Raw genomic sequence first — 24,281 nt, forward strand, 5'->3', positions numbered from 1 at the left:
ATGCGCACATCGCTTGCCGCGCGCCTCCCCCCCTTCGGCTTCCAACGGCCGCCGGTGAGAGCTGCGCATGCGCAGAGCGCTCCCGCCACGCCCCGTTCCGTTTGCAGGCTCTCTCGGCTCCGGGCCTTGCGGAGTTTCGTGCCGTGTGCACGTGTGTGTGCGGTGCCGTGTGCACGTGTGTGTGCCGTGTGCACGTGTGTGTGCCGTGTGTGTGCGGTGCCGGCACGGGGAGCAGCGTGCGCGCATGCGCACTAAGCGCGGCCTGCTCCCGCCGCGCCTCCTCGCGCGCCAATCGGGCACCGCCCCGCAGCATCGCGGCGTCGCAGCCCGAGCGCGCCGTGCGTGCGTGCGTGCGTGCTTACGTACGTGCGTCCGCTCGTGCGTGCGTGCGTGCTTGCGCTCGGCGGCGGCGGCGGCGCGGCGTAGCGTCCCCTGCCCCGAATGAAAGGGACGGTCCCTGCGAGCGAGCGGCCGTGAGAGACCGGCGGCGACGGGGGGTGGGGGTGTGCCCGGGCGGCTCCTCTCCCCGCCGCCCCACCCGCCGCACGGGTGAGTGACCGCCGACCGGCCGAGGGACCGATTGACCGACTGGGGCGCCGACCGAGCGCCCCGCTCCTCCTGGCCCCTAACCGCCGCTAGTGCCGCGCGCTCCGTGTCTCTCGCGCCGCCCCCGGCCCCGTTGTTCCTCCCGTGGAGCCCTTCCCGCCCGCCCGCCCCGCCGCCGGCCCGCAGCCGCCCGCCCGCCCCCGGGGGTCCCGGCTCCGTCCCCTCGGTCGGCGCCCCCCGAAGCGCTGCCTCCCCTCGGTCCCCCCGAGCCCCCGGCGTCCGCCCGCTCCGCCCGGCCCGGCTCTCGGCCCGCCCCCGTGTCCGCGGGCCCCGCCGCCCTCAAAACGTACTAAGGAAAAGGGGGGATCGCCCCCCCGACCCCCCTTCCCGGCCCCCCGTCCCGACGAGCCCCCCCTTGGCCCCGGGCGGGCCCCGCCGCCCCCAGCGCCGGGCCTTGGCTGGGAACAGTCGCTACCCGACGCGGGGCCGGGCTCCTGGGCCCCCACCGGGAGCGGTGCGGTTGTCGGATCTCCCCTCTGCCCCGGGAGAGCGCGCAAAGTTTCCCGTATCCCGGCCCTGCCGCCTGCACAGCCTGCCCGCATCGCCGCCTTCTGTGCCGCTCGGAGTTCCCTTGGCCGTGCCCATTGTTTGGGTTCCCGGCTCTAGGCCCGCCTTTCCCCCATCTCTGGTCCCCTATTTTTCGGAAGTTCCAGTCGTAAATCCCCATCCTACTTTACGTGGTGCCCTCAGGATGCTACGGGAGCACAGCTCTGGGCTAAAGCTCTTCATAGGATGGGAGCCTTTGGGCACTGTGTGCTGCAGACACCCCCAGGTGCCGTCCTGTGGCCGTGCATCACCCCGTTCTACCCAGCTGTACCCCCAGCAGCGGGCTATCAGCCTTAGAAAGCACTGAAAGTTTCTTGAACGGGGACTGCATCTCCATTAAGCATCTGGGATGCGCCACATCAGTGTATTGTGGCTTTTCCTGAGCACCCGAATCACTTCATTGTGCCTAATGGATATTTTTAAAGCCTTATATTTATTTTGGAGGTTTTTGTTGGTGTGTCGGGTATTTTTGTGGTGTTTTTTTACATCGAAATTCAAATCCCGAGTGATTTTTTTAATGTTACTTATGAATTGTGTAGGCCACACGGCAAAACAACCTCTATACAAGCAAGCTTAGCATACAGATGGCCATCCTTTGTTGTGACTACAAACAGGAGCCTAACTTCTCTAAGTGTGCAGCTCCTGAAACGTATCAAGGCGATAAATAGAGATCAGAACGCAGTTTGCTTTCTGTTCTTCGGTGCTGATCGATGTGTCTCACACTGAGAACCTCCTCCCTGCCTGCGCTGTTGAACTTGCACGTTTCTTTTGTGTTCTCAAATCTGTTGCTTCGAACTCAGGAGAACAGTATGCAAGCCTGAAGGTGTGCAAGGCTTCCTTATGGGGGGAGCATCGTGTCCGGTCCATTAGCGGATATTAAGAAACACAAATGCAAATGAACCAAACATTTTTAGAGTGAAAAACCACAGGACGAGTTTCTTTTTGTGTGGTTTTCAGGGCATGTTTAACCTTTAATTTTTATCCCGAGCTTGTGGAAAATGTGTCTGTATGTGGGATCTGTGTTGTGCAGTACGTGTCCTGTGCTGGTAGAGATAATGCATCATCTGCCCAAGCGGTGCTTCCTGGCGCATCACTTTCTGTGAGCAGCCCATAGAGCTTTCTCTGACAAAGCTGACAAGCAAGATTTCTGTCCATGCTATATTTAAATTCTAAAGTCTTATTAATTGGTTATTTATTTTGAACATAGAAGATAAATATGGAGGTGTTTAATATGTTTTTTTTTTCCTGTGTTCTTATGGAATGCAGCTTGATGCTTGACAAACTAGGTTCATCGTATGGGGACTTAACTCAGGAGATGAAAACCAAATGTGGAGATCCTGCATTCAGAGTTGTTGCCCTGTGGTATCCCTGTGCACCTCGTTCATCTTTCTCATTAAATGGCTGTTTTGAGCTAGATGGGCCGAGAAGGGCATTTGGGCACAAAGGAGGGTCATTCTAGGCATAGTGGGTTTATAACTTTACTGTGAGCCTTAAAAATCAAGTTGGAAGTGCTGTGCCTCTATCAGGTAGCAGTGGTGCTGTTTGCTTCCCAGCTCTGGAGGCGCAGAGCTGAGGGCAGCTCTCTGTGCTCAGCCACAGTGCTGGCCTTGGGCTTCGTGTTTCTGGGAAGGAACTGTTATGATTGAACAATGATGAGAGGTTTTAGTTTATTGCGCGTGTTTGATAAATTATTTGCATTTCTCTGGAACGTGGATTTGTTGGTGAGGTTTAAAGGCTGCCTGCTGTGTTTAGCAGTCCTTATTATGGGAGAAAGTTTGTGTTAGCAAAGCCTGAGCACGTGTTCAAGGAAACCTCTAAGTTTCCTCTTCAAAACGAGCATCATTAAAGTAGATACAGCAGTACAGTGAGCAATGCTGCCAATCCAGTGTCAATAGGATCAGAATACAAGTCAAAGAGCTGCATATGAAGATGTACTAAAGGAGAACTTAGTGTGTATTGTGTTAATCTATTTCTAACCCATCACTGTGATTTATGTTGAGCTGTTACATGACATGAAAGCAATATATTTTTTTTATTATATTCTTTCCTACTCATTTTTTTGCAGATTCTTTTTCCTGCTTCCCAGGTTGTTGTAGGGTTTTTTTTTGGTTTTTTTTTTGGTTTTTTTAAAGAATTAGAAATGTTTTTATTCTGTTCCCTTCCTTCATAAAACAGCCCTTCTTTCTACTCAGAAAGGGATTACAGAATGGTCTGGTTGTGTTATTGTTTTTCTTTAGAAGAATACACTGTAGTAATTCCTTTGTGTTTAACACTTAGGGACTCCCCGTTGCCGCTGCAGAAGGGTGTGACGACTTGATCCAGATTGGCACGTTTTTTTTTTGTGCAAATCAGCAAGATGTGAAATCTATGCGTTGTGCTTATGAGTGTGAATCACCAGCAACTGAACTGCTTTCCAGTTACCAAGAGAAGGAATGAAGCTGTTGATAAAGCAGCCAAATAGACGCACCGCGGATGCTCCCCTTGGGTGTAGGGATTTCATAGCGAGCATTGCAAGGCAGGCACTTAGAATTCGGCCTGTGAAAGTCTATGGGAGCAGAAGAGTGAGGATCAAAAAGTATTGTCCCTTAGCAATAATATGCGCCGACAGAAACTTAATAACATTCCTCTGCTTTCAGCTGTACAGGCAGTGAGTGATATTACTATTAGAGGCGTCTGACAGCAGTGAGGAGCTGGCATGCTTGGCTATGCAAATCTCCACCACCGGTCACGCATTTTCCTGCAGCTCACCATTGTGGCACTGTCCAGATGTATTGCAGATCTCCTCTTCTCACTGGATTGATTTTCTTTCCCCCCCAAAATATCAAACTACACAGCAGCTTTTCATATTTAGATGAGAGTCTGATGCAGACAAAGGCTGTGGAGGAGACTTTTATTGCAGTTGTGACAATTCTGACAGTGAGGCTCTAGTCTCCAGAAGGTGTAAAGGCTGAAGAGTACAGTGTTTTATTTCTTAAAAGGTGCAGAAACAAATGAGCACAGACTGCGTGATACTGGACTAAGAAGCACATGCTCTCAATTACGTGCTTTCACTTCTGGACTTCATTAGGAGTTGGGGACCCTAATGGTAGATTTTCCCAATACATTGCTGAGAGTATGTGAAAATGCTGAGATTCACGCTGCATTTAATCCCCGTTTGTTTTCCTTGGATGAGGATAACAGTTCTGCAATTACTAATAGCTGATGTGGTGCTGCTCTATTTGCAAGGGCTGTTGAAGAGGTTTCCATTGCAGCTGGTCGGTTGGAGATCCTTCTAAACTCTTGTTGCTCCCACTGTTTGACTAGCCACAATATATCTGTGCCATACCTAAAATGGGAACGTTTTATCTTTGGGTCGCCACCCTCATGTGAGGGCAGTTACTCCTCTGCTGGCTGCTCTGTGAGGGAGCTCTGGGTGTGAAGCCGAACTCAGTTCTTTGGTCCTGTTTTAGCATGAGTTCAGTGGGATGGGTTTTCTTGCAGGTACAGGCAGTGCGTCTTCTACAGATTGCTTTACTGTAATAAATAGCATCGGATTGAAGACCTGCATTAACTCCCTCTTTCACCCCCATCCCTAAAATTGCCATCCTTGTTATATTTTCAATGCATTTCTTTTTCCCAAAGGTTTACCTGCATCCGTAGTTTTATTTTAACATTCAAACCTTTTGCTTAAAGAGCTAAATCCATTTGCTGCTTCAGTTTCATTACAAGTAGCCAACTTACTGCCTCAGCCCAATGCACGTTTATGTGAGTATCTTTTAGTGGTGTAAACTGAAAGATAAAGTGACGCAGATCAGTTTCAAGTGACCAACGTTGTATTTATGAAACTAAATTGCCTTATGCTGTTGTTAACATGCTGATTACACTTTTTTTTCCCTGTAGCATTGAGAGCATTAAAGTGGCATTCTAAGAGCATTTAAAATCATGACAAGCTCAGTTGGACAGAAAAAAGTCTCTTCAAGACAAAGGAAGTGTGGTTTTTGTAGATCTAATAAAGATAATGAATGTGGACAATTATTGATGTCAGAAAACCAGAAGGTGGCAGCACATCACAAATGTATGGTAAGTAACCCATAGGAAAAAGGAAATGAATGTCATGAACCAGTAGAAGACAACAAACACATCTGTAAATAATATTACAGATCAATCAGCTGTGGAACTGGGGAGATGATTAATCACTCTAATTTGAAGCTTCAATGTTTGTTGAATTTGTAAATGTTCTGGGTGATGTAGATACTTAAAGTAAGTTTTGTTTCTGTAATTTTAGCTGTTCTCATCTGCGCTGGTATCTTCACACACTGATAATGAGAGTCTTGGGGGATTCTCTATTGAGGATATTCAGAAAGAAATCAAGAGAGGCACTAAATTGGTAAGTCTGTTTTGAGCCCTTGAAAAGGAAGGGCAGAATTTGCTTCCCTCCCAGAAAGTGGACTATGAAACACTGCAGTGCGTGGATCGTATCTGTTTTTTCTCTGGGGCTGTGGGGAAATGCACAGCTTACCAAAGGTGACGATGAAGTGGTTTTAGATGGAAAAAAAATCAGTGGATCTGATGATACTCAGATTGCAATGAAATTTAAGTGATGGTTGAAGCATCTTTAAGAAAGCATCAAAAGTAGTTTATTCCAGTCAGGTCTGCTCTCACGTAGATTATTGTTTTACGGCTGTAATTTAATGATGGACCTGTCCATCCAGAAGTACTGTTTTTACAATCTCTTTTTTGTCAGAGCAGTTTTGCAGTTGTTTTCCAAGCAAATCTGAAAACTCATTCTCCAAATATGCCTATTTTTTTCTTTTAACGGACTGCATATAAGAAATAACATTCCCTATATTTATATTTCAAAGCCAACCATTTCTATTTAACGTTTTCTCCTAGATTTAACAACGAAACCCACACTCTGGGGATGTAGTAAGGGTAATATTGTGCCTTTACCATTATTTGGCTTTGATGCTAAAATATTATTTCAACTACTACATATATTTATATATAGTTTAAATTCCTTTTGTATTGACTTAATATAAGGGCCTCTAAATATCTGTGTTTTGAGGTACATCGGTACAGCAGTGACTGCAGCTCTACCAAATTCATCAGAACTGAGAACCAAATTGTTCTGAGTTTATTCTCATGCAGCTGATTATTTTATTTTCAGAATTTGCTATTTGAGAAATGCCCGATTCTTTTTTCGAAGTATTTCTGATAGATGATCAATTCACTCCTCAATTGAAATCACTACGATGTATTTACCAGTTTTTGGACTAAGAATAGTCCTAAGTACTTCTATAGAACTATGATTCTGTAACAGTCTGATATTTCACCTAGCGTATCATTTCTATCTTTTCCAGCACCTACAACTGGCTTCATCTGCTCTCATCAGCTGAAGCATACAGAAATAAGTGTTCACAAATTTAGTTCATAATTAGGGACTTAGAAAGAACACAGTAGTAAATGAAAGTACAGATAACAGAGAAACTTTGGCTCTTTGGGACTCCTAATCTTTTTGTGAGGATATTTGTTTTGATATTATTGATGCTTTCTTTGTGCCTCTTAATCTCCCTGTGCACATTCACCAACACAGCAGCTGGATGTGTTCTTGGAGCTCACTTCAATCAGAAGTGCTTTCTGCAAACAGCTGAACAACTTAATCAATTTGTAGTTCTGAGATGTCACCTGTGTGGAAGGAACGTACAGACTAATTTTGTCTTAACTTGGATGTTCCAGGTAGCTGTACTTTATCTCTGTCTGTAGTCATCAGAAATCTATAGCTCTGAATCACTCTCAGGAGGAATTCTTCCCTCCTTCCCACCCCCAGACTTCTGTAGGAAATGTGAAGTACAGTGCTTATGTTTAGGCAGCCCAGCTATGCTGCTAAGGTCTGCTTTTCCTGTTCTAGCCTGTATTTTTATTTGGGAACACACCTACATGAGAGTACAGCATTATAACTATTTTGCTAGCCTGTACTAAATGTATCTGCAGACAAATCTGACATAGTTGCCCTCCTTCAGTAGGTGCTGCCGCTGATAACCAGGTATGCACTGAAAGTTAAGGTGTATTTCTGTGGTAACAAAGTCCAAACCTGAATAGGGCAGTCTTAAAAACTCATTAAGTTAATTGGGGAACATAATGCACTGATGTAATTATTGTGTCTCCTAGTTATGCACGGGAGGATTTTTTTAAAGAGATGACTAGCTTGTCAGACTTCACATATACCTGATATAACTTGATTGATTAATTTGTTGGCAGTGACCATTTGGACAACAAGATTGGTACCAACTGAATAAATGTTATATTACCCTCAGGATATGTGGGCTAATAATTCAACATAATTCCTGTGGTCTGTTTTGTTCATACAAATAAAATCTTTGCATTTTTGAAAAGGAAGTTTCCTTTTAGACAAGCCTGTGTATAAAAATAATGGAGCACAAACTGAACTTGATCAAATGAGGTTGATTTTAACCTGGACTCCTATAAAAAGCTTTGATCAGCTATTAATATATTTCAAATTTATGACAAATACTGTTTCAGCCTGGATAAGAACGAGTGTCTGACTGCAAATTGAGTGCTTGCAAGAGTCAATAGAGATGACCTGAACATAAGGTGTCACCTCTGTAGATTACATAATTTTCTATGAAGGTAAATCACTTCTTTTCTTCATTGGACTGGTAATTCATATATCCTGGTTATTTTACAGTTGCATAAAAGGAATGCATTTTTCCTTGATTTTAAAATAAATGAAGAAAAACACCCGAGATCCGAAAGAGTGTTATAAAGGATGGCAGTGTACTCAGCAATATGCATTAAAGTATTCCTGTCCATAAACTCATTTGTTCTGTCACCAGGGGTGACACTTGGAGCATCGGTCTTATTTTTAAACTCAGAAATAATTGAGCCAACAGTAACAGGAATTGTGCTTTTGTATCTTTACAGATGTGTTCCTTATGCCATTGTCCTGGAGCAACCATTGGTTGTGATGTGAAAACATGCCACAAGACATATCACTACTACTGTGCTCTGCATGATAAAGCTCAGATAAGAGAGAAACCCTCACAAGGCATTTACATGTAACTATTCTTTATTATCTTTCCTTTTATATTTATATTTCACATTCTTTATGAACACTCCCAACACTCTTGGAACTTAAAACTGCTGCAAAAATATTCTGATGATGATTGTGGCATTCAGAAAGTGATGTGCTCTGAAAGCACTTTTTCACTGTAAGATTTGTATGTCAGGGAGTCTTACAAGTGGGAGAAAAATATGCTGGCATTTAAATTTAAAATATAAGTAAATGATCTGTGAATCGTGACTGACTTGACAGTTTTCAACTACTTTGTTTATAGGATTTTATGTCGAAAACACAAGAAAACTACGCATAACTCTGAAGGTAAAATTATTCAATATAAATTTTTTCCCATTGTAGAAAGATACTTTGGTTAAATTTAATTTTTCTGGAGAATACAAATGTTTTCAATAACATTTAGATCTCTCTCTCTCTCTCTATATATATATATATATTTATTTTTATTTTTTGAGAAAAAATGACTTTGGAAGCCCATCTAATTTCTGTATTTTTCTAAAAATTATTGATTGAGGTGGAGAAAGACCCAAAAACTAAATGTCAGGGTGTTCTGGAGATACCGTGTTCTGTTAGAATAAAGGAGGGGTAGAAAAAATGCATTCCCTTCTAGGAAGAAGTTGGCTTATGTTTGTAGTTCAATATTCACATCTGAAATGCAAGGTATTGTCAGGTAACAGCTGATCTTTTCTATTGCAAACATTCCAATTTTTTTCACAATATTTTGATCTATTGAATACAGTCCTTCAAATAAGAAGGGCCCAGTGTTAAATCATGATCAGATCACTTACAGATGTGTTTCTGTTCAATTTTGATTAAAAATTAAGAAGCTGTATGCATTCATAAGCTGTGTGTCTTTGCAGAGAAGGGTAGTGAAGTGTACAGGGGGTGATATGCCACAGAAACAGACAGGTTTTATGGTCTGTTAAATTCTAAGCTAGTTTTGTGTCCAGGCTTTTTTTGTTGTTGTTCTTTTCACCTGTTTGTTTTCTACTCTACCTAATTTGGGTGAGCAAGCATTTCTTAGTTCACTTTTGTCTTACGTTCAATAGAAATGTCACAGATTTAACTAATGAGGAGTATATTGCTCTTTATTTAGAGCAGATATAATTTCACAAATTCCATTTCTTTCTGCCAAATGCGTACTTAGGATAACGCATTCCTATGCTCTGAGTAGCACTAATTGTGAGGTTTGGGTGTCACATCCCTGTTCCCACAATGCTGAAGGCAATAGAAAATTCCAAAGTAAAATTGATTGGTTTTTTTTTTTTGGTCTATTTGAATATTAGTTTGCTTTTTTAAAATACTCTTTGTTCTGATTTTGCCATTAGTGGGCTTAAACAAGAAAAGCACTATAAATGGCACAGTAAAAGTTCAAAGAGTGTCCTAGTTTTGTTTTCCATATAGAATATGGAAGATATTTGAATCCAAGGATGGAGATACCAATCTCTTTATGATATTTGTTCATAATGCTTTGTGCTAAATGACTAATGGCTCACACTGGAACCTATTGAAAAATACATGGAGCCCAGAGTCATAAGACATTATTTTTTATGCTCCAAGCTCTCTGCAGGACTGCAACTTGTGTAGGATCAGAACTTGTGCTTTTAAAAGCTTTCTGAAATGGTTATCTCCAGTGCTGCACTGTTATTAGGGAATAATAAGAGGCTTGTGTGGATATGGATGTATCTGTCTGAGAAGGCACGGGGAAGGATACTACAGAGGCATTGTGCTGGTTCTTTTTCTTACGTGTTGGTGATGGCAGCTTTAAATATTGAACAGACCCATCCAAAAAAGACTCAGACTGAGGAAAACAAGGAGTAGTAAACATCATCCAAAAAAACTGAGTCCAGCAGTATCTTAGTTAGAATTTAACTTTGCTGTAGCTTTTTATGCTTAAAATATTTAGCTCCGTTATGCTTTGTACTTCTAGAAATGTGTGTAGCTACACTTCATATGGCTTTTTGTTTGTTTTATTTAACATTTGTGCTTGTAGCCTTGCACTCTTTCCCCAAGGGTAAAATCTCTCCTTAGCGCATGCAGTTCTGGGCATTCACTGTGCCATACCCACACAGAGCTATTAGTTGTGGATTTTATAATGGCAGAAGGAGGGGGGTTCTGTGCTGAACCTCCTTTAAATCAAACAAAGTAAAATACATATTGGGTCTGTCTTACAGAAATGACCTACAGAGTTTTAGAGCCATGGTATTGTGCTATACTGAAAACCAATTACCTCTATGAGATAGAGAAGTGTGTGGGATGGTTTTCAGAGTTTAAGGGACCTTGGAGACTTCGTTTCTTAATAACTAAAAGATGAGTTTTGCTCAGTGAGGTGGTAGCTGCAAGATGCAGGATGGCAGTTGGATAAGCTTTGTTTGTGTGCTTTGTTGGTTTGTTTTTTGAGAGAAATCTGCATATAAGATAAATATGAAGATATTTATATTGCATAGTATGTGTATAAGATAAATATAAATGTGAAAGAATGATGGTTTGTGAAGCCAGAAAAGACTTGCACAGAAGAGTGAACAGACCAGCCAGGGATACAAGGTGCCAACATAGCACCTTTTTTCTCTTGCTTTATGTTTTGTTTGTATGAATCCTTGCTTACAGCAGGGTTTTGGTGGTTATGTCACTCAGTGCTGAGTGCACAGGGACACTTTCTAATGGAAGTTTACTGCTCCTGCTTTGGGATGCTTGGTCAGTTTAGAATATCTGTGTTTTTATCCCTTGCTCTCTGTTACTGGGTTCAATTTTTACAGTCTGGTTATTATTTTTTATGTCACTTCTGACGGGGGATGTTGGAAGAGTTTGTGGGATTGTTTGGTTTGACGCAGTCTAGAATAGATTTGGTTTGGTTTGGTTTTTCTCTTCCTGTAGGTTGCACTGCTGCCTAATAGCAAGACTCTTCTGTCCCTACCCTCCAAAGCAAGTGCTCCTTGTAGCATCCTGGCTCAAGTCAGAGTTCTGGCTAATGTGCCTTTTCTTAAGATTTTTAGTTCTTCATTATTTTTATTTCTATTTCATTTTAAAAGTAATAATTAAAAAATCTGCTATTCATTTAATACCCATTAAAGAAAATTTCCTGAGGCTGTGCAGAAATTCACACCAAGGAGCTGTGTTGGAATTAAACTTACCAAGTTAAAACCTAACAAAAAGGACCTCTTAAATATTATTTATTGCTACCATGAAGTTGAAGTGGAGCAGGAATTCATCAGACTAAGTATCTCCATACTCATCAAGACAAAATTAACGAGTGATGGGAGTTCATTTTCCTTTCATTGTCAGGAGCTGCTGAAGTACCTTCTGTTTTCTTGGAATAGCAAAGTGTGAAACACGGCAGCAAAGTAGCCTGCTTTATATTCATTGTTATATTATATATATTATTATATATATATATTCACAAGTGCAGCTGATCCAGAGAATTTTAATATCAATTAAGAGAAGAATGTCATTTCATTCTTCTGTTAGATCTGTTACATCCTAATAAAATGAAGAATAAAGAAGGCAGCCATGTGACTGCCTATTGCCCTATCGTAGCTGTACACAAAGCCTTGGGGAATTACGTTTCCATGATAGAAATAAGGACACGCCATATTTCAGCACCCTTTTTATCTCATTCTAAAGATGAAACTGAAATCTGTGCTTCTCTTTTTGCGTCAGGGTCATATTCCTCTGTCAGGCCTAGTTGGAGGCTCTGTATCAAACCAATCACTTTTTCAAAGTACTGTTTAAGCCAGAGGCTGAAAACATCCCAAACTTTGTGGCATTATGGCTAGGTAACATTTTGACTCATCTTGGGATGCTTTAATCCGTGTTTCTTCATTGTTGCATTTCCTTTAACACTGTTCATAGCACAACCTTCCTACCAATGTATGTGCCAGTGCAGTCAGGTGTAAAAGTTCCTGTAGTGTTGCAGTTTGCCTCCTTTCGGTTCTGCTGGTGGGTGGTTACAGTTTCTTTCTAAGCTCCACTGACTCAGCTGTGTTGTCTGTCATAAGGAGAGTGCTGCTCTAAGTACGGCATCAAATGTATATTCAGTGTTAGGACAAGGAGGATTGATCCAGATAATAAATGAACCATCTCATATCCAGTCCACTGTAGACTAATTAGGTATATTCAGGAAACATCACCGTGGTGCTTTCTTGAATAAAACCCTGTAGCTAATGGAAAAGGAAGAGATCTAAAAGTAATGTGAGAAGTGGTTTGTGCTGTCTGTGGAGCCGTCCTGTGATGTTTACATCATAATTCTGCTTCTTACCTGGGCAGGACGTTATCCAAGTAGAAACTTGGTCAGCTAACTAATGTTTGAAAAGTGCATCTAAGGTGCTTCCACATCCTGCATTTTGACTTCCTTGTATGTACAGTCCTAATTGTACGTACAGTCCTACTTGCCGATGTCTTTCTCCAGTCAATTCTGTTTATCTTCCTTGTACAGACTTAGACCCTTTGCTCTGGCTCACTTAGTCTATTGTTTAAGATAATGTAGGAGGTATACAGAGAGCATCATTAGCCTTTGTTGAACACATCGTCTTTTTCTTTGTTGTTCCACAGACTTTAAGTCATTTAGTTCTGTGTGTTAGTTTGCTTTAACCTAGATTTTGGGACTGGATGATTGCAGGTTTATTTCAAGCTCAAGTAATAAAGAATAGATGGGTGATATCTCAACTTCTGTGTCAAGCTTTATTTTAAGCAGCAAAGCATCTCGATCCTTTTTCCCTCTAGTCAGATCAAAAGAGATTCCTTCAGCTTTCTCTCTGAAGCTGAGTCCCCATGTTAACAGTTTATAAAGTACAGTAGTTTGCTCATCTTCTTTTTGTGGTACTTTGTACTGCTCATAGATTCCAAAAATGCAAATGTGGGGCTTGTTGTTACTCATCTCTCTGCCCATCTGAGTTTACAGTATCATGTTCTTAGATGCTTTTGAAAACATAAAATGTTTCCTCTTGATTTCTAACCCTTTACACCCTCCCTTCTGAGAACATGTTGCACATTAAGCTTGGTTTTTTTTCAGACATGTTATTTAGGGACTTCTGCAGACAGCTTATAGGATACCTGCTTTAAGGAGTTGTATAAACTTGTATTGAGAATATTGTGGTGATTTTAAATATCAGTGCAGTGGTGGGATGTGGGATGGGGGCAGCTGAAGAATATTTAGGGAGTCAGGGGATTCAGAGCTTTGGGTGATATCCGTCATGAAACTTCATCTGGTGAGGGAGGAGTTGAACACCTTTTTGTGTTTTCCTTAGTTCAAGCTGACATGAGAAGTTGGAAACACCCAACCATCAGATGCCAGGGAAACTGGGTAAGCTGGCAGTGGGCTTGAGGGTGGGATAGAGCACAAACCAAACTGCTTATTGAACCAGTAAAGGACATCCAAGGCAGGTGCATTTTAAAGCTGGTTACAATTGTCCTTGTCCTTGTACAGTTACACATGCTCATAGCGCTGTTAAAAAGGAGAAACTTTAACGTTTTGTGGTGTTGGTCTTGCAGACAGACATGGTAGTGCAGATGGTCACATTTCAGTGGTGTCGATCCATAGCTCCATGCCACATGTACAGAGACTTAACTCCACAAGGAGTTGCACTGACTCGGATCAGGTGTCTGGATTCCAGTGAATTCTCAACTTTTTGGCAATTAGTAGTTTTGAGGACAGGAAAAGGTTTCTCCTTAGAGAAAAGCTGTGCAATTGTGGTGCATGTTTGTTACGCTGGAAACATCCTTTAGAAATACAGCATGTTTACTTTTCAATTTAATCTTCTACTCCTAGATTAAAATTACATTTGAGAACTTACTCTGCAAGGAGGCTGTGGCATTTCTCATGTGAAGCCGGTTTTCCCATTTGCTTGTGTTTTTGCAGTTAATGTTCATTTCCAGTTGTTGAGAGTGTGAGTATGCAGGGCTCAGGAGATGCTTTAAAGCTTAAGGGGAAAAAAGGTGGACTGTGTGTGCTATGGTTATCAGAACTCTGGCTTAAAAAAATAATGCTGGTTAATGGACTAAATGGTTAATTCAACTTCATGAAACACAGTAGTGAAATCTATGGAGTGATTTTTGGAAGGAACATTTCTAACTGCTTATACGCTGATGTTATTTAAAGGCTCAACAATTCAATAGTCGCTTTTGTTTAAGACTCTTTTCTTTGCAATAAAGAGCCATCTGTGCAGAAGGCTGACATATCTTTCGTACATTAGGGGGGAGCCCCTCTATTCGATGAGAGACAAGATGGAATTATTTTCTTTGAAATAACTTTTTAGGTTGTAGTAAAACTCGCTGTGTGCAATCTGAGAGGTAGGATATTTAAATAGCACAATCTTGCTTTGAGAGTTTAGCAAGTAATATTAAATGAAAAGTAAGTTTAGATGGTAAATTGTGCAAAGGAAATGTAGAATGCATCATTTCACTAGATAATCTCTGTCATCAGATGTTCAATTTTTTTTCAGACTAAAACAAATGGTGGTACTTTTGCAGTCTGAGTATAGAATAGGATGCATAGTGAAGCATAGTGAATTGTAGTAGATGCATTTTTGTATATTAGTCATTGCTTGGGAATATGTATATATAGCTGATTAATCTGGAGATTTAAGCCAAAATAATATGAAGACTTATATGAATTCCTTGTCAAATCTTTGCCTCCTTCTGACCACACAACTGCACGCTGCTTTTCAGTGTAACATGTTGTGATGCGTTTGGGTTCGTTTTCTTTCCTTTGTCAGCAAATGTGCAAGAAGCTGTAGTTACTTCAGAGTTTAGCAAGAAATGTGATGGAGTAAGCTTAATAGGATACACTTGGATGCAAGACTTCAGCGTTTATGCTACTAAAATGTCATGGCTTTGTAATGTATTTCAAGGCTTTGACTTTGAACTGTTGTACAGTTGATTCACTGTTAATCATGAGCTAGGATAAATGCGACTTGATTTTTATCTGCTAATAGATAAGAAATGTGAGTACTGGTGAGGCAGCTCTTAGAGTAAGGTGTTCTGTCTGTTTATTGAGACCAAGAAGTAATGGTGGTAAGTGCCCTAGCAATACTTAATAATAATATCACTACAGATAAGTGTCCCGTTAATGTATAGTAGAGATATTCCAGATGTTCTGATCAGGACTTCCTTCCAATTTGGCGATCATGATGATGTTTTTGGCTCGGATTTTGAGATCTATATAGCAGTGTATATGCATTTTTCTTCAAATGAGTTACGGAAATAACTTTGCAGTTTGAAAGGGGTGGATATTGCTTATTAATTGAAAAACGTGAGCTGGATGAGCAGAAAAGTTGCTAGCAAGTGGGTAGAGCTGGTTATTAATATCAGGTGTGGCTTAATTAGATTGTAGTTGAAGCAGCCTTAGGAAGTTTGCAGGATTGATCTGTATTGACTTTATGCATCTGAGAGATCAGAAGTGCACCCTGCTGCAATGCCTGACAGTTCTGTGCAGCAATTCAGCAGCTAGTCTGGCATTTTCAAAGGAATTCATCAGACTTCTTTGTTATATCCGTATTCAGAATATAATTTCTTATATTCTCAATTTTGTCTATTTTGTCAATTAAATTGTCCACGATTTTCTGGCTCCTACTTTTTAGGTATAGATACAAAAACGTACAGCAACTAAACTGAAATATTGGATGTGTCTCATAGAGGCAAAATACATTACAGTTCTCAAACTTGTTAATATTGTAGCCAAAACGTGTGACTTTTTCTTACATCAATTATTAATGCAAGGGGAGAGGTGTTACTTAGAACTACTGGCGTTAAGATCAGGTACAATTTATACTGAATGTGTGCATCTTTAAAAACAAAATGCTTTTGGCTTTGCAATGGCATCTGTTGGCCATGTTTTTAGTGAAGGTGGAGATATACATCCAAGGCCATGTGTTGGTCCTGAAAGTAGAAACTGTAAGAAAGGTTAAAGCTTTCTCAAACATGGCATAACTTTGGATCTTTTTAACATAATAATGTGATATGAACATAATACATACCTATGAGTGTAAGAAAGTAAATGATGTTTTCAGGATCTTGCATGTTTGTGATAAATGTGAAAAGGTTACTGTTTTAATTTCTGACCAAAATTAGGAAAACACAGGTTGTTCTTTTTCTCATCTGTTTTTGGTTCTGGTTTGTGTAATATCTCTGTGAATGATTGTTGTTATTATTATTTGATGATGTTTTTTAACTTCCAAAGCAGATTTAGAAGAAAGTATCAACGAACATGAATTGGAGCCTTCACCTCCCAAAGGAAAAAGGAGGGGTCGTAAGGGAAAGCCAAGAAAAACAAATTTAAAAGGGCAATCAGAAGACACTAGATCCACATCTTCACATGGCACAGACGAAATAGAAAGCAGTTCCTATGTAAGCAGTAAATATGCTAAACTTCTTAGAAGAGAGCATTGTGTGTTTCTTCTTTGTGGATATAAGTGTAATTAAAATCTGCATTTGTCTGAGCCTCCAGCTGGTGGCCACAGGCTTTTGAAATTGCAACCTTATTTATAACCCAGCAGTATATTTTAGTTAAAATGTTTTTCTTTCAGAGAGACAGGTCTCCCCACAGAAGCAGCCCCAGTGATACAAAACCTAAATGTGGATTCTGTCATGCAGGTGAAGAAGAAAATGAAGCTAGAGGAAAGCTTCATATATTTAATGCCAAAAAGGCTGCAGCACACTATAAGTGTATGGTGAGTAACAGCTTTGTTGTTAATCAGTTTATTATGAGTTTTATCTGAATTGCTGTTTTAGGTTTTTATACAGAGTCTTCACATGTAATTACGTGTGGATGTTGTCTGCTTGCTGATGGTCTCTTTCAGCACTGAAGTGTTGTGAAATGTGCAATTCATTTATTTTCACTGCAGGCAATATGGATAAAAGTTGGCTGTGGGCTTGGAGCCGGAATTAGTTCATTGAAGCTCCTTAGCATATTAAAAATGCTCTGTGAATATCTAAAAGCATACATAGCACCTTTACTCCACAGGCATTCAGGCAAAATCCAGGAAGAATCAATGAACTCGATTCATTTTCTGACCAGTGGATCCGGGCTATGTGACTCAAGTAGGGAGTGAGCCATGGAAGTTCTAGAAAATTCATGCCTTTATAGATGATTGCGTTTGGAAAACTGTCATCTTGAAGAGAATCTGCTAATTTCAGTGCACTTGAGCAAATAGCACTGCCTTTCACATAATCAGTTTTGTGTATGAAGTAGTGCTTTGTAGAATGGCCTCAGCAGTTTCTATTGTACTTCAAAGTGTATAAATACTCCAGGCAATCCAATTATTAGTGGTCTCCCTATAGCTGGCCTAACTAAACAGAGAGCTGGCATTCACCGGCAGTCTTGGGAAGGGAACAGAATACTCCTAAAGGGTTCGCTGATACAGTAATTAATGACACTTCTTGTTTATTTCTTTATATTTTCATCATTTTTGTCTACTCCTTTTTGCTTTAAAAATACATCACTCTGAAGTAGCAAATGTAATTAAAGCAGTCAGGTGGCTATCAGACAGAACCACGCTAATGGCTTTTAGCCTGAGATAACTGACTGCAGAACGTCCCCTTCTGTGACTCATGCACATAATTTTTTAGCTATGCTTGGTGACCTGAGAATATTCTGGACTTATTTGTTTTACAGTTGTTTTCTTCTGGCACTGTCCAGCTAACAACAACATCAAGGGCAGAGTTTGGTGATTTTGATATCAAAACTGTACTTCAAGAAATCAAGAGAGGAAAAAGAATGGTACGTATCTGCAGCATGTAGAGAATATATTACTGATTCTACTGAGGTATATACTGGTCTGCCTACTTCCTTTTGTGAAACAAGCTTTTCCATTTACTTCTTAATACAATATTTAAATGTATTGTTTCTTTTGGTGTAGCTACCCAGAATAGGAATCAGCTTTACAATTAGTGGTGGTTGGGCATGTGCTATTCAGAGAATCCATTACTGCAGTGACTTCTTTCCTCCTGATTTGATGTTTTAATATGAGAAAGTGTTAAGACCTCGGGGATAGGGTTGTTGGCAAAATGTCACGTCGTATTTTATTAAAATTACAGATTTTCTTTAAAGCGTTAAGAACTTTGCAGGGAAAAAGGAAAGGGAAAGCAACACCCACATGTGTAATAGTATATCAAAATACCAACTTCACTGGTAATAAAATAGTACTTGGAAATGCATCAATACAGCAATAAAGCTGCATGTGGCAGGTTTCAGTGTAATGGAAAGGTAAATCTGAGTGTTTTTAGTAGGTTTGTTTTACAATATCTTCGATTCCAGCTTTATTGGAAGGATGACATGCCAGAGAAATTACCGTGTTCCAAAGTAGTTGCTGTACACACGAGGAACACTAAACTGAATGTAAACTGAATGATTAGTGATGGGAAGGCTGAGCAATGCCGTTCTTTTCTTTTTCCTAAACAGAAATGCACGCTTTGCAGCCAGCCTGGTGCTACTATTGGGTGTGAAATCAAAGCCTGCATAAAAACGTACCATTACCACTGTGGAGTAGAAGACAAAGCTAAATACATTGAGAATATGTCACGAGGAATTTATAAGTAAGGACCTGTGTAAATCTTGAGTTTATAATGCGATTGAAGATGTGGCATGGCCTTTCTTCTGCCAAACCTGACCTCAGATGTGTTATTTTTATGTTATTAAGTAACTACGCGAAGTATTTCAATTAGTCTGCTGAATTCAAGTTTCTGTAGTTCTGCAGCAATATACAAATTGAGAAAAAACAATGATTTGACTTAAGATATTTTCGTCCTTAATTAATCGGCTAATTCTGTTATGAATGCCCTGGATAATCTATGTTACAATTTCTCTATGTGGATCCGTTTTATAGTTCTATTTGGGCCTTATTTGGATCCCCTGACTTCCATTACTTCCTTGCTGCTGTGGTTGAGTTTCTGATGCCCACAAGAGGGCATTCTGTGAGCAGTGCAGCAGCAGGTTTTGACCATGAGAACTGATTCAAGTTCTGTTGGTTAGTCTTTTCCACAGCCTTGTTTTCTTTTTGTTTAACCGATTCTTGGCTGAAAAACATTAAATGAGTTACCAATTTTCTTCTAATAATTCTCAAAACTAATTGAGAGGAGAGCGTCTTTGATGGGTATTTTCAGTAAAAATCCTCACTGTTTCTTTCATTGTGCCAGACTCTATTGTAAAAACCATAGTGGAAATGATGAAAGAGATGAAGAGGATGAAGAAAGAGAAAGCAAAAGCCGTGGGAAATCAGGCAGTGACCATAATGACATTCCTCAGCAGCAGCTCAATGGAAACTAGGTATGGAAGTTACTCCTGACAGATCTGTTACAGAGACTGAAAGGCGATATACATTTAATGTAGTTTATTGCAGTGAAGTATTTAAATCTAGTGTATGCAGATCAGTATTTTTTATTGACATACCATAGAAAAAATGGGGAGGATTTGTTGTTTTTTAAATCCAGCTGACTTTGTAACAGTATAAGAAGGGAGGCCCTCATTTCTATTGCTGAATATAGATGTGATATCAGAGCTGCTAAATGCTTTTCTGTAATGATTTTAAATTTACCATTCTTTTCATCATTTTTTAAACAGGTTCAAGGGACAGAGTTATAGAACTGGGAATGGCTAAGACATCATAACTACTAATTCTCTTAAATTGTTTTCTAAAAACCAGAAAAGGGTTAGTAACTTTTTACTACCCAGCTCTGTTAGAAATTTCATTGAACTGCCTGAAACGTTCATGTGTGTGAGCCTTCAGTAAGTGGCAGAGTTTTACATGTCAATATTATGTAGTTTGTAGTCTGCAGTGTCTGGAAAAAAAAAAAAACAAAAAAACAAAAAAAATGAAACACTATATAAATGATATGTAATATGTACAGTGTCAAAAGTTTAGGCAGACATTGAAATGAAGCGAGATCTATATTTCTGGACTGAATAAAAACCTTAAGATTTGGAATGTGTAAGTCGTTTAGTGGATTCATGCAAAGAGGGAAGGTCTTAGCTAGTTTAATTACCAACATGGACAAAAAATTGGTGGTGGCAACAAAATGGTACTTTGTGAATTTTGCATTTTCTTCATATACAAGTTCCGGAGGCTATACATGGGAAAGCCGCTCTCTGTTTTTGCTTGCAAAGCACACAGTAGAAAAGGACTCAGCGTACATCGAAGCACGCTTGAACATTTCAGGTTGTTCCTGTTGTGATCGCTCATTCCGCCCAGCATTGACTGCGGGAGACATACTTGAGCAGCTGTTGGTTCTGAGCTGTGAGCTTTAGAACTCATGCCAAAGGGCTGTAGTTCATTCTTTCCCCAAGGACCCACCTCTTTCTGTGTCTCTGATTTACAAAGAGCACTTCATTAAGTGTGATTAAAACCTTATATATAAATGCTTGGACTCGGAAGCCCAGTTTTGTTTTTTTCTTCAGAGAGTTACAACTCTTAACTCACTATGGAATTTAGCCACCATATCTGACATCCATACCTCAAGTGTTCTGTGTTGTGTGGAACACTTCACGTTTAGCCCAGAATATGCATAGAGGTCCCATATTCTGTAAGAAGAGTGAGAAAACAACCTTTTCTTTTTGCTAGATTGGTATTTATTTTTTAACCTTATGACCACTATGTGAGAAACTGCTTATCATCCTTAGTGTTTTGGTGATTCATTTTTTTCTTTTCCTCTACTTTCTGTCAAGTCAACAATCACATCATAGAATTCCTCTTTCTGGATGTTGATGTTCCTTTAGGGAACGATCAGATCTAAGTTATACCAAACCTAACAGATCAGTCCTCTGACTGCTCTCAGAATACCTTGTCATTTCTAATGGCTCCAAGCTTCTTCAATTGGTCTGTTAAAGCACATTCTCAGACTGACTTAAATAAAACCAAAAAGCTGAATCTTGTCCACATGTTTGTCTGTTGCTATCACACCACATTGTTTAGGGTTCTGACTTGTTTCACTCTGAACTCCCTACAAAACTCTTAGGTTTGAAAGAAGGAAACAAGCAAAATACACTGATTTGACTATAAACTGCTACAATTCTTCTGTGATTGGTATTGCAAAAACAGTTCATTTTGTAACATGAGTTTCTGTAGCATTTTTTACTTGTATTTTTAAATAATATAACGTGTGTCATTGTCTTCTTATGCATTCCCTTAATGTCTTGAGGGACTCAATTACTGTATATTAGACTTTCTAACATTTTACCTGTTAGAATTCATTCAATTCTGTTTGCTTTCCTGGAGAATAATACAGTTTTGGAAAGAAATATTGCTGTGTACAGAAAATACTCAGTTACCGCTCTAAATATGATGCCATTGATCATTTTTATTTTGTATTTGTAACTTTCAGAATTAAAAGCGTGACTTGAATTGCAGTGACAGATCGATTATTGAAATTGTCTACCAAGGTGTTTTGTTTCTTTGAGAATACAAACAGTTTTTCAGCCACTCAGTTTTAGAATGCAAAGTAACGTCCTTCAGCATTTAAATGACTTCCAGATTTGTGCCTCAGCCGTGGCCCTCCCATGAAATAAAGGCACTTTGTTTGCATCTACTGTATTTTTAACTAGGGTTGGATGACAGGTGCATGGGGGTAGGTCTGCCAGCATACGGATTGTACTTGAGACTGAGCTCTAATTCATATCGTGTCCGTTGCTTACTATAATATTCAGTCCAGCAATTCATCCGCTGTGAAATAAATTTCCCCATTTCATGCCTCTGAGAACCAGAACAGCACTTTACCTTCGGGTAGCAGAGAAGTGGCTGGTTACCTGTTACCTCCTTGTGCTGAGATGGCCTGACTAAATCGTCATTAATCCAGAATTCATGAAAATAATGTCAAAAGCAAAAATCCTTTCTCTCTTACAAACCTCAAATTTGTCGTAACTGACTTTGACTTATGTATGCTGGGTAAAAGTGCCTTACAGTGTAAAAAATTGTATTTATATGTTCCCAAGTAGCATTACCTGCTGGGGAGTAATTATGTTGTGGTGTTAATATTTAGAAGAAATGTACCTCAGCAGTGTATTTACTGTACATCTCTTATGTCTTTAATTAATTGTAGTTTTTAAAAGCATGACGATGTATGATAGTATACAACATTTACATTATTTTTTTTCTTTTTTTTTTTTTTAAGACAAGATACTGCCATTACTGTCTCTTTCTGTGTATTTTAGCTTGGAATTTCAGACAGTCTGTCTGAGGGGTTTTTTGTTTGTTTGTTTTGGTCAAGTAATGTAATCTTTGCAAGCATATATTGAAGAATATTCTGGAGCATCTACTGCCTTCCCAGAAATGTTAGAAGTAATGGAAGTGCTCTATAGGTGGAATAGATACGTTTAAACTAGCTAGGTAAATTAATGCAATCTATTTGTTAATGAGATGGGTTTTGGTTGTTTTTTTGTTTTGTTTTGTTGTTGTTGTTTTTTTTATAGGCACCTTCTGTTTTCATCTCACAATCAGAACTCTTGAATTTAACAAAACTTGTCTTACAAAACTGGTTTCACTTTGATTTTTTTTTTTGGCCTTTGGGCATTTCTTTTGCTCACGAGAGTAATCAAGAGTAATGTGTGCTGTTAAAGTCTCCTGGAATCCTATGGAATGGAGGTTTCTCCCCAACTCACTGTATCTCTATATTAACAGATCTGCGATCGTGCTATACCAAGAAAGGACTGTACCAAGGAAGGACAGGCATCAGAAGGGTATTGTTCAAATTACTTGAGGATACAGCTGGTGTAATGCCAAAGTCCCAAGGCATGATCAAACACCATAGCAGTAAGCTGTGATATTACTCCATTTCAAAGAAGGGCAAAAGGATGGTTCAGTACCAGCATCTGTGCAGCTAACTAGGATGAAACAGATTAGGTGATCTAAAGCTCTGCTTATTCAGCAGGTGTTGATCCACAGGAGGTTCTGTGATAAAGCTCTAGTAGGAGTTACTCCAGATTATTGCTGCCCTCCAGGAGTTAAGTCCATCTCCTACACTCCACAAAGCCTGATCTTAAGGTACAAAGAGCTGTGCTGATCTGAAATGATAGATTATACTGAACTGGCTCTAAATGTCTGGTATTTAGTGTACAAGAAATGGAATACAAAGGAAGAGGGCTTGCTTCTTACTGCTGCCTGTATGAGGTATGACTGTAGACTGAAGCAGAGTGAAAGATGAAGTGGTGATAATGTATTTGAAATACCAGATTTATCTGCCAGGTGATAATCAGTGCATTCCAAAAATATTAATATGCTGAATCAGACTGACAAGAAAATGAATCCTCATTAGACGAAATTAATCTGAATAGGACTGAAAGTACATTGTATTAAATAGTAGCCCTTCTTCCTTGTCACAAAGAAAAGATTCCACTGTATTAGTGATGGAGATTTAAAAAAAAATACAACACGGCTCTTGATTTATGTACTTTCTGAAGCCAACTTCATATATGCATATGTGTGCACATTCATTAGTCAGCAGTGACATCTCAACCCTTAAAGGATCCTGGAGAACTGTTTCTTGTCAAAAAGCACTCAGGTTAGGATAACATTTGCAGCTTTTGCTCTAGCATACATTAGGTGTAAAGACAAGGAATGTGTAAAAGGGGGTAAATGCATTCCTATCTACAATGTTATGTATATTTTGTTCCTGTTATATTGGCTTTACTTCCAAAGTTGTAGTTTGCAGTATTAGTTTCTTTTTATTGGTATCCTTGCATATATATATATATATATATATATTCAATAAATGAGTTATGAATTTCATATTGGCATGTCTGTCCTTTTTCTGGAAGACCGTAACTTTAAAACTGACATTTTAATGCATTAAAAGCAGCATTTCCTATTGAGGATACAGGCCCATAAAATCTTGCAAGAAGAGAAGCGAGAAGACATCCCTATGGTATGCAGCTTAGTGGTAACTGCGTCGTTGTGTACTGTTCTTAACTTTGCATAATGGACAACCTTCTTTGTATTCACTGCTTGTTAGTAATATAAAGTACCTGACTCGCTAAAGGTTCCCATTCGGACTTTCTGAAGGTCTGTAACATACAGATAGACTAAGACACCAAGAGACTGCAGAATGTAATATAATTACATTGTACAAGAGCAGATAA

General features: G+C 39.7%; 2 protein-coding genes across 7 annotated transcripts; both read left to right on the forward strand.

Moving 5' to 3' along the window:
- LOC146760945 (uncharacterized) lies at nt 1-1,360 on the forward strand. The gene is made up of 3 exons (XM_085547729.1): nt 1-54; nt 108-362; nt 640-1,360. Exons 1-3 carry the CDS (start codon nt 1-3, stop codon nt 1,210-1,212), a joined length of 882 nt encoding a protein of 293 aa, XP_085403855.1. The 3' UTR covers nt 1,213-1,360.
- PHF6 (PHD finger protein 6) lies at nt 381-23,931 on the forward strand. Of its 6 annotated transcripts, none has more exons than XM_085544549.1 (12): nt 381-549; nt 5,032-5,211; nt 5,417-5,518; nt 8,074-8,207; nt 8,487-8,530; nt 13,468-13,523; nt 16,398-16,564; nt 16,744-16,887; nt 17,832-17,936; nt 18,618-18,751; nt 19,352-19,481; nt 19,776-23,931. In XM_085544549.1, exons 6-11 carry the CDS (start codon nt 13,508-13,510, stop codon nt 19,479-19,481), a joined length of 696 nt encoding a protein of 231 aa, XP_085400675.1. In that variant the 5' UTR covers nt 381-549; nt 5,032-5,211; nt 5,417-5,518; nt 8,074-8,207; nt 8,487-8,530; nt 13,468-13,507; the 3' UTR covers nt 19,776-23,931. The 6 variants fall into 6 exon arrangements, with proteins under 6 accessions (XP_085400675.1, XP_085400676.1, XP_015715833.1 ...); XM_085544550.1 differs by having other exon boundaries at nt 16,401-16,564; XM_015860347.2 differs by lacking the exon at nt 13,468-13,523.
- Nucleotides 23,932-24,281: the final 350 nt, after the last annotated feature.

The sequence above is a fragment of the Coturnix japonica genome, chromosome 4 (assembly GCF_054131305.1).
Source record: "Coturnix japonica strain WE chromosome 4, WE-NBRP24, whole genome shotgun sequence".
In the NCBI taxonomy this organism is placed as follows: Eukaryota; Metazoa; Chordata; class Aves; order Galliformes; family Phasianidae; genus Coturnix; species Coturnix japonica.